This window comes from Trichechus manatus, unplaced genomic scaffold, assembly GCF_000243295.1.
Source record: "Trichechus manatus latirostris isolate Lorelei unplaced genomic scaffold, TriManLat1.0 scaffold00242, whole genome shotgun sequence".
NCBI lineage: Eukaryota > Metazoa > Chordata > Mammalia > Sirenia > Trichechidae > Trichechus > Trichechus manatus.
In genome coordinates this window covers 829,557-845,483 of record NW_004444178.1, presented here as the reverse complement: position 1 = coordinate 845,483, position 15,927 = coordinate 829,557, and the positions used below count along the sequence as shown (strand labels likewise).

The 15,927-nt window shown below is 36.0% G+C and overlaps 1 protein-coding gene across 1 annotated transcript in view; it reads left to right on the top strand.

Moving 5' to 3' along the window:
• Window positions 1-15,927, top strand: part of THSD7A (thrombospondin type 1 domain containing 7A) — a 277,288-nt gene that overhangs the window by 248,891 nt on the left and 12,470 nt on the right. Inside the window, exons 18-24 of the mRNA XM_004389354.1 lie at window positions 1,004-1,148; window positions 2,546-2,661; window positions 6,482-6,599; window positions 6,852-6,997; window positions 7,421-7,595; window positions 10,801-10,974; window positions 13,438-13,533. Of these exons, the coding sequence (XP_004389411.1) occupies window positions 1,004-1,148; window positions 2,546-2,661; window positions 6,482-6,599; window positions 6,852-6,997; window positions 7,421-7,595; window positions 10,801-10,974; window positions 13,438-13,533 (970 nt within the window). The remainder of the gene's footprint in view (window positions 1-1,003; window positions 1,149-2,545; window positions 2,662-6,481; window positions 6,600-6,851; window positions 6,998-7,420; window positions 7,596-10,800; window positions 10,975-13,437; window positions 13,534-15,927) is intronic.

The following is a 15,927-nucleotide window of genomic DNA, read 5'->3' as shown; positions in this document are numbered from 1 at the left end:
AGGACAGCACACACTACAGGGGAAGTCAGCACAACTGGACTAAACCAAAGCTAAGAAGTTTCCTGAATACAATCAAACACTTTGAGGGACAGAGTAGTAGGGGTAGGGGTCTGGGGACCATGCTTTCAAGGGACATCTAGGTCAATTGGCATAACAAAGTTTATTAAGAAAATGTTCTGCATCCTACTTTTGTGAGTGGTATCTGGGGTCTTAAAAGCTTGCAAGCAGCCATCTAAGATGCATCAATTGGTCACAATCACCTGGAGTAAAGGAGAATGAAGAATACCAAAGACACAAGGAAAGTATTAGCCCAAGAGACAGAAAGAGCCATGTAAACCAGAGACTTCATCAGCCTGAGACCAGAAGAACTGGATGGTGCCCAGCTACCACCAATGACCACCCTGACAGGGAACACAACAGGAGTCCCGGATGGAGCAGGAGAAAGGTGGAGTGCAGAACTCAAACTCTAGTAAGAAGACCAGACTTAATGGTCTGACTGAGACTGGAGGAACCCCAGAAGGCATGTCCCCTGGATTCTCTATCAGCCCAGAACTATAATAGTTTCCGAGGCCAACTCTTCAGACAGGGATTGGACTGGAGTGTGGGACATAAAGTGATACTCGTGAGGAGTGTGCCTCTTAGCTCAAGTAGATACAAGAGACTAAATGGGCAGCTTCTGTCCGGAGGTGAGATGGAAGGCAGAGAGGGCTAGGAGCTGGCTGAATGGACATGGGGAATCGGGTAGAAAGGAGGAGTGTGCTGTCACGGTATGGGGAGAGCAATTAGGGTCACATAACAATGTATGTATAAATTTTTGTATGGGGGAAAAATAATAGTAAATAAAAAATTTTAAAAAACTGAGACATGAGGTTAACTGAGTTGGTCAAGCTAGCCCATGGCCCAAACATTCTAATCCCTATTTCAGCGCTCTCCCTAATATACTAGCTGTTGTGTGTTTGAGTATTACTTCACCTTTCTGAGGAATTGTATTATTCTTTGAAAGCCTTGCAATCAAAGCAGTTTCCGGCAGAGGTCAGCTGATCCCATCAGACAACCTGCTGAGGAAGGAAAACCCTGCCCGGATGCTGTTGAGAAGGAGCCCTGTAACCTGAACAAAAACTGCTACCACTATGATTACAATGTAACAGGTACGTGCATAACCATCTGATCAGGGAGTTAAAGGCCAAATCCCAAGTCTGTCGGCTCTGAAGCTCTCGGTCAGCCTTGTTCATCTCCCTCTAGACAGAGCTGTGTGTCTATTGGGCATGCTGCTTACTCTTCTAGAAATAATTATTTACTAAATGACAGAACTATATGTCTGTTTTAATTTTTAGTAAATATCAAGATATTTAGAATGATAACATCACATAGACTTTAGCCATTAAATTAGGTTGTGATTATTCTAAGTGATCCTATTTAAGACATTCTCCCACTCTGGGAAAGCACAAGCAGATGAAATATCTTTTCCACAGTTATCAGATTTATTGAAAGATATGTGTCCTTTTACAGAAGATGTTTAATCACTATAATAGATGGAGGCAGTAATTCTTGATATTTCAACAGTTTATTAACGTGATTAGTCTGATATAAAAATGTTAGCAATCTTGAACTAGCCAAAGAATATGTGAAGAAGAAATAAATATTTCAATGTTATAAAAGGTGCAGATGAAAAAGGATAGATGATTGTTTTTCAGGGGAAAAAAAAAAAATCTTATTAAAATTTGATTTTTTTTTCCTAAACCTTATCTAGTACCAGCAAGATATGAGTACTCTAGGGAAGAAACGATTTCATTAATTCATATGACTTGGACAACACAGAAGCTTACTTTGAAAATTTTTCCAACGAACTTTAACACTGAAACAAACTAAAAGAATTGCACATTAACACGTAGCTGCCAGATTGGCTTTTTGTTCCTGTTGGTTTTTCTCTTCAATTTCCTTTGATGACACGAAAGAAATCACAGTTCTCTGGGACATTCTCTGTTACCCTGGAAGAGAGATGAAAGAATTAATTACTTTGCAGAAGACATACAATGAAGGATTTAAATAAACATGGCATAAGCAATTTTGAAAAGAATAAGTATACATTTTAAAACATTCTAAATTTGGACTATAAGCGAAACACAGCGTTTTATTTGAATATAGCTTGCACAGTTAAAATACCATTCATTGAAATTACCATTATCTTTTAAAAATTAAAATATTGCTAAAATCATAAACCCTGCTTTTATTAGGAAAAAAGTTTTTAAATGACATTTGATCTGCAGGCCAAAGCTGTTTTTACAGTATTACCAAATTGCTATCAAGATGGTCAAGTAGACATCTGCCTTCAAGAATAATCCCTGAAGCTATGTGCAACCCTAGCAATTCCATTTGACTCGTGATATGTTCAAAGCTGGGACCCATATGCTCTGCATGTGGGATGATTGATCGTGAGGCTTAGAAAGCAGTTGTGAATTAAATATGGGATTCAGGTCGTCAGAGTTTCATATGAAATCTGTTTCATACATAGCCTTCTGTTCTGATGGGCTCCCTTCCTTTTCAGACTGGAGTACGTGCCAGCTGAGTGAAAAGGCAGTTTGTGGAAACGGCATTAAAACAAGGATGTTAGATTGTGTTCGGAGTGATGGCAAGTCAGTTGACCTGAAATATTGTGAAGAGGTAGGTGGATACTGTGTTATATCTTTGTGAGTAAATTCTTCCCTAATAATTTCAATTCATGCTGAGCCAAGTGACCTATGCTCCATGCAGCCCATTGCCAGCAGATGTTTTTCTGCGCTATTCACAGGCGGTTAAGTACTCTCTTGAAAAAGAGACGGTGTCCAACACTACTGATTCTACACCTAATTTCCTGTATTTTGTTCTGCTTGGAGTCCAATGGTATGCTAATTAGCCCATTCTGAAAGAAATGCTTGGGGAACAATAAGTAATCAAGGTGAATAAAGGCAATAAATCTTAATCCGACTACTCATCATCTTTTCTAATTTGATGTGAATTTTGTGTAGTGCCTGGGACACCTGCCAAGATCCATCGTTTATTCTCTTTGTTGCTAAACATTGATCACATGTGGTTTGGTAGCAGATTTTGATATTAGGATCTAATACCCAGCTGTGAAATTCTAAGTACTCAGATTTGGATAAGAGAGAGCTTGAAATTCAAACAAAGGAATGGAGTTTTCCGTTATTATCTTTTAGGTACAGAGAATTGCAACTGTGAGTTTACAATATTTACCAATTTACGAAAGTAATGTCATCGTTTGTAGATATGACTCATATAAAAATATGAGGAAACATAGTTGTTGGCCCTACTTAGTGTTCATGAAGCTACACTTCATATTGTAATTAACTTATCTGATTTTCATACCCAAAGAGTAGTCACATTCCTGACAGATTTTGACTCACCAAGTATCTGTGTCCACTGGGTTAAATAGGAACCAAGATAAGCAGGAGCCTTGATGATCTGGAATAGACTGAGAGGAGTTTATAACCTCACTGGGGTTCAGTAGAGATGGCCACCACGACTTCTGTCTAGAAGTTATTATAAACCCACAGTAGATTGTTACAACTCCTAAGGGAAAACTCAGGATGGAAATATTTTAATCCATTTGTTATCTTTATCACAGGGACCTAACTTAACTGGCTTGCGTCTCTGTCTATGGAAGCAGAGCTCCTAGATGTGCTGAAAATGTCTCGCTGTTTAGTTAATAATGCTTACTACTATCATCTTATATTTAAATAATTAGAAATTTCACACCTGGATCATTTTTGTTTTGAAACAAATAACACTGAACTGATGCGACCATTATAAAAATAATACTACTAATGAAGACTCTTATAGTAATATACTGGCCAGAGGGTTTTTTGTGATTCTAATTATTTAATATGTCCTCTTTTTTTTTGCAAGTATATACTTAAGTACCCTCCTGGGTCAAAATGAGATATAAGGCAAATAGTTATAAGAGCTTTTTGAAAACTGAACCTAAATCATGCAAGAACAGTTTTAAACTATTTCATCTAACTACAGATAAATGTATAATTAGCATCCTTAATTTCTGAAATGAAATTTAAGTAAAAACTTGAGAAATCAATAATTTTAATTACATAGGAGCCTAGATAAGTTTACTTTTATGTACAAATATTATAATATTCGAATACTACAATAACAATCAGGGATTCAAATTGTAACATTGTAGCAAACATTGTCTTTAGGGAGAGTGGTGCTGCTCTCTGCAGGAACTGGATTAAACAGCTCATATCTCGTTTTCTATATCCAATGGACTCAGTAGGATTTAATCACAGTTCTGAGAAAAGCTGGACTTCCTTTTTTAGCAAAGGATTGACTTCATACCCGTTGATACTTGTGCAAAATCCTGGTTTGGTACAACAGCAGTAGCTCACTCTTGCTGCTTTTCAAATGGCCAAAAAGAAAGATGGCATTAGTACTCAACAAAGAGGGAAATTAGAGTTAAACCCACCTAGCACTTATATAGTATTTTTATCTTTGTTGTTTTCCGAACATTTACTCACCTGATACCTAGTTATTGGTTTCTCCTCCCCTATTTTTTGATTTCTGAATAGATTTTAATTTACTGAGATTCATGCTTAAGTAGATGAAAGATAGATAAGAAGAGAGAGAAATAGGTAGGTAGGTAGATAGAGGACAGATACATAATATATATAAGAAAAAAAGTCATACAGGGTTGAAATATCTTACTAGTACCCACAAAAAACCAAACTTGTTGCCATCAAGATACTCAAAGTATCTGTAAACAGACATCCTCTTTAACTTTCTAGTGAAATAAATAAATCAGTATTAGTTGAATTCTGTGATTTTAAGCTTTCCATGAAACTATTATCTATCTTAAATGTAATACATCACTATCATCATATTACCTCAAGACTCACATCTCAACTTCCTGTGACTGTAAGTGACTTTATGAGGCTTTCATTAAGTGATATGGTCAATACTCAGCTTTGTCAGTTCTCGTAAGTGGAGAATGTAATGGAGTGTCTGCAGAGGATGCAGTACACAAAGCTTTGATCTGATCCTCTCTCAGTGGATAAGATAGAGCCAAGACCTATACTAAACACAGCATAACATCTCAAGAAAATATTTCATGTGCCATTTTCCTCTGCTGTATATATTGGACAATATAAATGTCTTTTCCAGGCAAATAAAAAAGATCTTGAAAAATCCCAGGGATCACCAATTAAATATTTGTATTCTTCTATCAAGCTCTCAAATTTTCCTATTTCAATCCTAATTAATACCTTAAAAAACAAAAAACAAACCTATTGCTGTCGAGTTGGTTCCAACACATAGAGATCCGATAGGACTGAAAGAACTGCCCCATAGGGATTCTAAGATGTGGCCGACCGCCATGTTTCTTCCGAAGAGCAGCTGGTGGCTTCAAACCGCCAGCCTTTAGGTTAGCAGCCTAGCACTTAACCACTGCACCAGGAGAGCTCCTCAAGTACCTTCAAAAAAAAAAAAAAACAGTACCATGCAGTCGATACCGACTCATAGCAACCCTATAGGACAGAATAGAACTGTCCTATAGGGTTTCCAAAGAGTGGCTGGTGGATTCGAACTGCCAACATTTTGGTTAACAGCCAAGTTCTTAACCACAGAACCACCAGGGCTCCTCAAATACCTTAGACTTCTTAAATGTTTGAATATCCAGTAGATGAGTTTGAAACCTCATATTGTAAAATATTTTATTGTAAATATTTAATATTCTAAATATTTAATTGATAAGTAATAGAGCTCAAATGTCAATAAAATGACATACCATTATTATCTGATAAGAGGTTTAACATCAAAATCACTGGATTACACCACAGTTAAATGTTGACATCAATTTTAAAAGAAAAAAAATCCTTGTTAAAAATAAATACATGCAAAATACAATAAAAAAATTTTAGGTACCCACATTTCCTAAGGACAATTTATTTAAGATTGAGATTTTATAGAATATTAATACACTATATCCATTGCCTTAAGTGACAATTTGCCTGTAAAACCTTGTCTTTTATTCTTCAGTTTAGTATGCACACGTAAAAATAAATAATAACCCAAAGTTGTAATTATAGATCTATATGTTGATGATATTCATGTTTTTTAACTAATGGAAAAAAATGCTTACAGTTATTTGCTCCCCATTTAGGGAAATATAGCCAATCTTAAGTATAATTCTACTTCTTTTCCTTGCTTCTTGAAAAGTTCAAAGAATACATAAATAGATATATTGAGTCAGTGGACCCCTCCATTCATCTTGTGCCCCCTACTCCTATTCTCCTGATTGAACTGCTTTATACTTTTTATGGTTTGGGTATATGTGGTCCAGATATTTTTTTAATTCTGTTATACAGCTTGCCTGTGTGTGTGTTCTCTCTATCTCTCCATTCCCCTCTCTTCCCCAACAATATATCCTGGTCATGCCCCCATGTCAGTACAAACAGATCTACCTCTATTCTTTCAGCTTGGCCTGGAGAAGAACTGGCAGATGAACACATCCTGCATGGTCGAATGTCCTGTGAACTGTCAACTTTCTGACTGGTCTCCTTGGTCAGAATGTTCTCAAACATGTGGCCTCACAGGTTTGTTTGTACCTCAATTAGCATTATCCTCATGGTCAAGGAATATGAAATAAAACTTCCCTCTTGCTTTGAGTCATATCAAATAATCCTCAGAAAGATTGGATTAGGTGTCTTTCTTTCCAAAACCACTAAGCCTTCCTTGTTCTTCAGACCTCCTCAGGCGAGATCTTTGTGATGCCTTCTCGCAATAAGATATATGCTTGTCCAAATATAGCATATCACTTACATTGCATTACTTTGCATCTTTTAAAGGAAAAATGATCCGAAGACGAACAGTGACTCAGCCCTTTCAGGGTGATGGAAGACCATGCCCCACCCTGATGGAACAATCCAAGCCTTGCCTTGTCAAGCCCTGTTATCAGTGGCAGTATGGCCAGTGGTCTCCATGCCAAGTCCAGGTATCAAATCAGGAGAAGTTGTACGAGAATGTGTATTCTTTATCTGCAGAAACATGGTTTCAGAAACATTTTTCCAGCGTTTACAGATGGCAGGTTTTCTCTTCAAGATTTTAAATGCCTTGCTATTTTATAACCATTTAATTAGTTTTGATTTTAAAAAATTCCCTGTCCTGTGTTTTTAAAATCATCTGGAGACTGATTTGTTTTAATGAGAATTTATTTGCCTGTCTTTGGCTACAAAGCAAACAAATTGTTCAGTGTATGCTTTATACTAATTCCTCCATAGGCTTCTCCCCAAGGGTTTGGATGCTTCTCTAACCATTCATAAATCAAAATCAGTGGTGCAGAGATGCCTGTAAATGATGAGCTGGCTAATGAATTATTTTTCTTTTCTTTAACTAGTTATTTGTTCCTCCATTCCAGGATGCCCAGTGTGGAGAAGGTACCAGAGCAAGGAACATTTCTTGTGTAGTGAGTGATGGGTCAGTGGATGATTTCAGCAAAGTGGTGGATGAGGATTTCTGTACTGACATTGAACCCATTATAGATGGTAATAAAAAAATGGTTCTTGAGGAAACCTGCACACAGCCTTGCCCAGGTAACAGCAGCAAAAAAGAATTCACATTTTGGTGATTTCTTCCCTGGGTTAGGGCTGCCAAATAGGGGTTATATGTATAGTATGAGTTAAGGGATATCAACAGCCTTCTTATTCAGGAATAGTTATGCCAATAGCTAGACAAGGTGCCTCAAATTTCTACCACTAGACTCACCCTTTGGGTTATAATTTCCTCAACAGAGAAGCCAATGAAAGGCAAATAATTTACACTGGGATAAGCAACATTTATACTTTGTCTCCACTATCATATCAGTAGTGTTCTGTATACCAAGTCTAGTCTAGTAAACAGTAGACAAGAATATAAGAAACATTACAAGAAATTTGGCATACTGGAAAAGGTTGTGAAATAGGCAAGAGTCTGTAGAAGGGGACAGGCCCAAGTGTAAATGTGAAACACCATGAATAGTCCAATGGAAGCCCAAAGTCCTTATTAGCTTTTCTAGAAAGAGAATATTTTAAGAGGGTATTTTAAGCAAATGGTGGAATCTTGTAGTCAATTGTGCCTAACTCACGAATTTGCTTAGAACAAGCCCAGTTTCCTTTTTTAATGTTTTAAAGTATTTCTATGCCATTTAATGACGTGTAGTTTTATGTAGCCACAGCTACAATCAAGACACTTAACTATTTCATCACACCTCTCCCTTTATAGTCACACTCATCACACCTCCTACAACCATTCCTAACCCCTGGCAATCATTAATGTTCTCTCCATTGCTATAATGTTGTAATTTCAAGATTATTAAATAACTGGACTCATGCAAAGTGTGAGCTTTTGAGAGTGGCTTTTTCACTAAGCATAATGCTCTTGAGATGGATCCAAGTTGGTGAGTGCACAAATAGTCTATTCTTTTCATTGCTGAGTAGTATCCCATGATATGGAAGCACCACAGTTTGTTTCAACTTTTAAAGGACATTTGTGTTGTTTCCAGTTTGGGGTTATTATAAATAATGCTGCTATGAACATTCATGCACAGTTTTTTTGTTTTGTTTTGTGAGCATAAGTTTTCATTTCTCTGGGATAAATGCCCAGGAATATTATTGCTGGGATGTGTGGTAATTATATGGTTAGTATTTTTTTTAACTGCCAAACTACTTTCCAAAATGGCTGTACCATTTTATATTCCAACCAGCAATGTGTGAGTGAGCCAGTATTTATGCATCTTCGCCAGCATTAGGTTTTGTCACTATTTTATTATTTTAGCTGCTTAAGTGTGTAGTGATACCTCATTGTGGTCTTAATTGTTTATCACCCATATATTCTCTTCATTGAAATGTTCTTTATGTCTTTTGTTCATTTTCTAATTGGACTTTTTAGGGTTTTTAAAAATTTATTTATTTCCAACTGTGGAGTTTTATAGAGTTTTTTTGGTGTATTCCAGACATTAGTCCTTTTTCAGATGTTCACACATTTTCTCCCAGTCTGTAACCTGCCTTTTCAGACTCTTAACAGGGTCTGTGGAAAGAATGATCTTATAGATGGGTCTTGTGGATCATGCTTTTGTTATCATGTCTGAAAACTCTTCACCAAGACCTAGGTTTCAAAGATTTTAATATTTTTACATGTGTATTTATATCCGTGATCCATTATTAGTTAATTTTTATATAAAATGTGAGGTTTAGGTAAGTTTCATTTTTTTGTCTATGAGTATCCAGTTGCTCCAGCACAATTTGTTGAAAAGACTGTCCTTCCTTCATTGAAGTGCATCCTTGTATAGGTATATTTCTGAATTATCTATTCTCTTGCATTGATCTATGGGCCTATCCCTTCACCAATACAATAGTCTATATTACTGTATCTATATAATGTTGTTGATCTGTGCCATGCAGGCAATTTTTGACTTATAGTGACCCCATAAGAGAGTAGAACTGCCCCATAGGGTTTTCTAGGCTGTAATCTTTATGGGAACAGATTGCCAGGTCATTTTCCCATGCATCTGCTGGGTGAGTTCAAACTACCAACCTTTTGGTTAGAAGCCAAGTGTTTAATCGTTGAACCACCAGGGCTCCTTTTTGTCTATATAATAAGCTGTAAAATTAGGTAGAGATTCTGTTAATATCCTAGATTCAACACTATCTTTCAGGTCCAACGATAGCTGTAAATAAACCTTCTCCATTTCCCTTTCAGTCTCACTTTTCTAGAAGATACGCTTTACCCTCCAGGGTTGCTCTTCTGATAAGATAAAACAGCAGTCAGGCCTGAAAAATAAAGGGGTATATGGGAAAGGTATATTTCATTAAGTCTTCCCTGTCCTCAAAATGGTTGAAGATGATGTGGATACATTAGGGTCCAGCAATTACCCTCTTAGATATATACCCAATAGAAATGCATACATATGCTCACCAAAAGACTTGAACTAAAATGTTCACAGCAGCAGTATTCATAACAGGAAAAACTTACAACTCCCCACATGCCCATCAGCACTGAAAGATGCTAGGTACAAAAAAGTACATATGATATGATTCCATGTATACAACATGAAGGAAGTTTCTGAGGTTTTGGGAATGGTCTGTTTCTTGATTTGAATGTTGGTTGCATGCATATATAATCAGATTGTGGAAATTCAGCTAGCTGTGTATTTATGATAAGTGAACTTTTTGCATGTATGTTATACCTCAATAAATAACTAATGAAATAAGGGAAGATGACTGAAGATGTAGAAAGGGAAAATGGAGAGTATTATTGTTAGTGCTGCTGCTCAATCAGCTGTTCCAGCTCCACTCCTCTGGGAAGAAACAGGAATAAAGCATAAGTACCAGCTTTCTCAGCCTTGGGCTTTAAGCTCTTTATGAAATTATGAATTATTATAAGACAAGTTCTCTATATATTTAGGTTTTCTTTGAATAATGCCATGTGCTTTATAAGCCCTTTTATAATGATAATAACGAGGGACGGGTTGAGTTTTAATCAAATATTTGTTGTCCCTTAAAAGCAGGTAAATCACAATGAACAAGCTCCTCTCAAGCGATGGTTTACATCTGATATCACTCAGCAGTAACATCCACTCAGAAAATGAAAATATTAATACAAACTTATAAATCTGTGTATAACTGTTTAAATATTGATTACAAACCTTATGTATGACTGTCAAACCTGCAAGTATCACCTAGTGGGAGTAGAATTAAAATGACTATCTGGCTGGTGATTCTCTATGGGTAAGTGTATAAATTATAAACCTGTGCTTTTCAGGTGACTGTTATTTGAAGGAATGGTCTTCGTGGAGCCTGTGTCAGCTGACCTGTGTGAACGGTGAGGACCTTGGCTTTGGTGGAATACAGGTCCGATCCAGAGCAGTGATTATACAAGAACTAGAGAATCAATATTTGTGCCCAGAGCAGATGTTAGAAACAAAATCATGTGATGGTGAGTGCTGAAATTCATAAAATCTATAGATTTTAGTTTTGTGTTGATAAGCAAACACGTAAGTCGTAGAATTTTCTGTTGAGCAAATTTGTCAGGATCTCATGTGAGGTTAATAGAATTGAATTAAGGATACTGAATTCTAAATACTGAATTCTAAGGATTTAGAGGGAGAAAATTTTTGACACTCTTTGTAATTAGATGTAAAATATTTTTTAAATGTTTCTCAGTTTCATGAGCCAAAGAAAGCTGATATATTTAGGATCACATTATATTTGGACACATGATAATCCTGATCAGGTATGAACTTAACATTATCTTCAAATTTTTTGAAGCAAGTGACAGAAAGAAAATTAAAAGTACACAGTAAAATGAGAGATATTAATATAGTCTCAGAATTTAAAATCGAGTTACTGGTCCTTAACAAATTTAATCTGAATTCAACATAGAACATATGTGAGCATATATGTGTGTGTATTTATATTTATGTGTGTGTTTATATGTGTGTACACACATACAGAATCTGTACTCAATATAGGAAAATAGATGACATTTTTAAGACACACAGGGCATTAAAACCGTCATAGTTTGGCAACACAGAGGAAGTCTCAATGAAAACAAAATATAGATAGCTGATGGAAAACATGGGACTCAATAAACAACTCCCTCATCCTTGCTTTTGTTCTGAAACAATTAAAAAATATGACATATAATAGCAAATAAAAGCCAAATATCACCTTCATTATTGAAAAGTTAGAGCGAAAGCTTAGTATGTTGGAGGAGAATGCTTAGAAGAAAACAAATAGGCCAGATAACTTAACCGTAGAAGTAAATAGAATTACTGGCAAAATAAAGAAGTAGAGAAATGTCAGGTGTTGCAATAAATGAAATAACTTTCGAAGAAAGAAATAGCGGGGTTTGGGGAGAATTGTTAACCCAAAGTGACAATGAAATAAAATTAGAAATCAATAACAAAAACTGCAAAAGACATCTCCATTCACACACAGGATTGAAAACTGAAAACCACACTTGTAGAGCATTACATATCAAAAGTTGTATGGGATGCGTCAAAAAGATAAAAAGACACTCAGTCTTAAATGCTAATATGGGGGGGTGCAATACAGATAAGTGCTAATCCAATGAGATAGAAAACAAAGAAACGAGAGATAATCAACAAAACCAACAGACAATCTCATAGCAAAATCAACGAAGAAAAAGAAACAAATAGTATGACTACAAATAAATGGAGTCTAGAAAATTAAGTTTTCTCTGACTAATTTTGGCTAATAACTGTAAAAGCTTAAATGCAAACAATTTAGAATATTAGAATTTAGCAAGAAGTAATAGAGAGCCTAAACCATGGATTCTAAATAGCTATTAAAAATTCAAATCTCTTATCAAATATGTACTCACACATGCACAGACACTAAAACCTGAATGGCCTTCATTATTAGTTTTACCAAAACAAAGAAATTCTATTCATATGAGACAATACAAAGTTGGGTGAACAAAAAGTGTGGAAAATGTCCCCAACTCCTACTTTATTTACCAGTCTTACTATCTTATCTGTAATGTTGACTATTGTTTCAGAACAGTACATTGAAAATGATACATTTTTAAAAAATTTAAGACCACCTAATATATATATATATATAATATAAAGAGTCCCTGGGTGATGCAAATGGTTAAGTACTGGACTACTAATCACAAGGTTGGAGTTTTCAAACCCACTCAGAAGCACCTCAGAAGTAAGTCCTGGCAATCTGCTTCCAAAAGGTCACAGCTTTGAAAATCCTATAGAGCCGTTCTACTCTGCACACATGGGTGCCATAATTGGAATCAACTCGACAGTAACTAGCAACAACAATATAAATATAATATATACTGTTTAATACATATACTTTATATATATGTATATATATATGAAAAGAACAAAAAGCATAGCACTTAAGGCATACATCAGAACAGTGTTTATTGATGGGCACACAGGGAGGAGAGCAGATCAGGAAAGAATACCATACAACATTGAATTTATCTGTTACATTTTATTTGTCCAGTAAAAGAAAAGTAAAGCAAGTATGTCTAAATGGTAATATTTGTTAAAATTGCATATCACATAATTGAATACATTTTTTTGTTATTCTTTGCACTTGTCTGTATGTTAGTCTTAAATGCTTATACAGGGGAGGAATTACTTTAAAAAAAAATCAAATTAAATTGAAAGTCCAGGTTCACATCATATAGTATGGCAGCAGACCTGGAAAATCAGTTGGAGTTTAGGTACATATCTGAAATTTTGTAATATTTTTACATCAACTTGAGGATAATAAATTGACATTTGAATCATCAGAGAGGTACTTCTTAACACCTTTCAATAGTTAGTAAATATTTGATTAACACTCTCTCTCCATGATTGTCCTTCTGGGCAACAGAATGCTTCTGTTAATGTTTATTGTGTCCCCACAGATGGCCAGTGTTATGAGTATAAATGGATGGCCAGTGCTTGGAAGGGCTCTTCCCGAACAGTATGGTGTCAAAGGTCAGATGGTGTAAATGTAACTGGTAAGCCTTCAGCTTCCCTTTGTTCTTTGAAAGACTTTCTATAACACACAAGTAACTGGTTAAAGAAAATAACGAAGGGAACAGAAAAATATTCTTTCAGTACTGAGCACAAGGTCGGCATTCAGGACACCTGAGCTGTGTACCTGTCTGGTGACCGATGACAGTTTTTTTTATTGTATAATGTTCCAAGTTCTCTCTCATCCAGCCATTTTAGATATTGCTGCTAGAACTTATGTCATTAAAATACTAACTCTAATAAAGGAGTGTTATACATAAATGATTTTCAGATTGTTTTTCCTAGAAATTTTCTGTATTAATAACTCACTACTTAAAAAAAAGTGTTTTGTTGACTATGTCTGCTTCTGTGCCTTGAAGACAATACAAATGCAAACCAAAAATATCACGAAGGGAGTATGTGTGTACAAATCCAAATATCATGCTTGGATTCAGAAATCTATAGTTTAGAGTTTTTATTAATTAAATTCTTAATTAAACAATAGTAAGTGATCGTGTGCAAAATAAGGAAGACCTGGTGCTAGATCTCAAATCCAGATCATCTGAGTAGCTCACCTATTAGGGTTCCAACCAAACATTATTACACATTCAAAGAAGAAACCTAAAGGAAGAACTCTTTTTGATTATCCTTTGACCCAAGTATACCACAGAGAACCATTATAATCTGCAAATACTAAAAATTTTCTTTTCTGGGCCCAGTAAAGGTAAGGGATCCCAAAGAACTCTTGAATGGAGAAGAGACTGGCTACATTCAAGGTAGTGAACCTGCAGATTTCCTAGGAAAAAACAAAGGTCAGAAACACAACCTCAAGCTCAGGCACAAGGACCCCAAAATCTAATAGATAGATAGATAGCTGCTATCGAGTTGACTCAGACTCATGGCGACCTTATATACGACAGAACAAAACATTGCCTGGTCCTTCGTCAACTTCAGAATCATAGCATGTTCAGGTCCATCATTGCAACTATTGTGCCAGTCCATTTTACCTAGGATTTCCCTCACCCTCGTGGGCCCTCTGCTTCATGAAATATGATGTCCTCCTCCAGCAACTGACGGTTCCTGTTGAAGTGTCCAAAGCAAGTGAGTTGGATAGTGTTCTGTTGTGATCCATAAAGTTTTCATTGGCTAATTTTCAGAAGTAGATATCCAGGCATTTCTTTCTAGTCTGTCTTAGTCTGGAAACTCTGCTGAAACTTGTCCATCACGGGTGACCCTGCTGGTATTTGACATACCGGTGGCATAGCTTCCAGCATCATAGCAACACGAAAGCCACCACAGTACAACAGACTGACAGATGACTGGTGGAAAGATCTAATGCCTCCCAATAAATAACTTCTTTTTTATAGATCTAGTTAGTCTGCAGAACTCTCCATAGCATAGCAACAGCATGAATATTGACAACTAACTTCTCTAGGGGACCTACTGACTGGCTGCTATTGCTTTGATCTTCCTCTGGGAAAAAAAGTAACGTGCATATGGATGACTGTGAATAATCTACATTTATAAATTTAGCTTTCATAAAATAGAAAGAGGGATCAATATGCTTTCTGAAAAGCATCAATTTTTATATTGAATTTTAAAGTACCTGGATTTATTCAAATCTAATTACTCGTTCCTTCCTATGAAAGCTGGAGCAGGATGTCAAATTGTATTCTTGGGAAGGCATGACTTTATAAATGAGAAAAAAATTGTATAAATCAAGAAATCTGTATTATCAGGAAACCCTTGATAATAGTGACTCCCAGTGAATACATACATAACTAAGAAAAGACATCTACCATGGAATGCTTTGTCCTCTCACAGTATTTTCTGGGAGAAAACTCTATCCTATCTCCACCACTTTAAGAGCTATGGAATGAAAAGAGCTCTGGGCAGGGAATTGGAGCCTTTGTCAGCTGGAAAGTGTTGTAGAGGTCATCCACTCAACGAAGATCTTGGAAATGAATGTCTATATTCTTCTTTAAACTTTTCAGAGAAAATTTTACAGCTTCTTCATAGGGTCAAAGTAATTTACAATATTTTCTTTTTTCCAAATATGGATTCAAATAATATTTTTCTGCCTCGTCTACATTTTAAAAGTGATTTTCCCACTGCTACTGGGGCTATTCCCCAAATCAAAGGTAAGTCAAATTATAAAAAGGCTTACCTGTGAAAATCATATTTTCAAAAAAAAAAAAAATCCAAATTTGGGACTTCCGGCAAAATGGGGCTCTAGGCAGAAGCACCACACCGTCCCTCCACAGCAAAGATCCGAAAAACTAAGCCGAACAGAGAAAACAGCAATCCTGAAACCCTAAAACATCAAATGAAGAGATAAAGAACTCAGCCAAGCACCAAATGGAGTGAGAAAACTGACAGAGAATGGAGAGAGAGGAGAG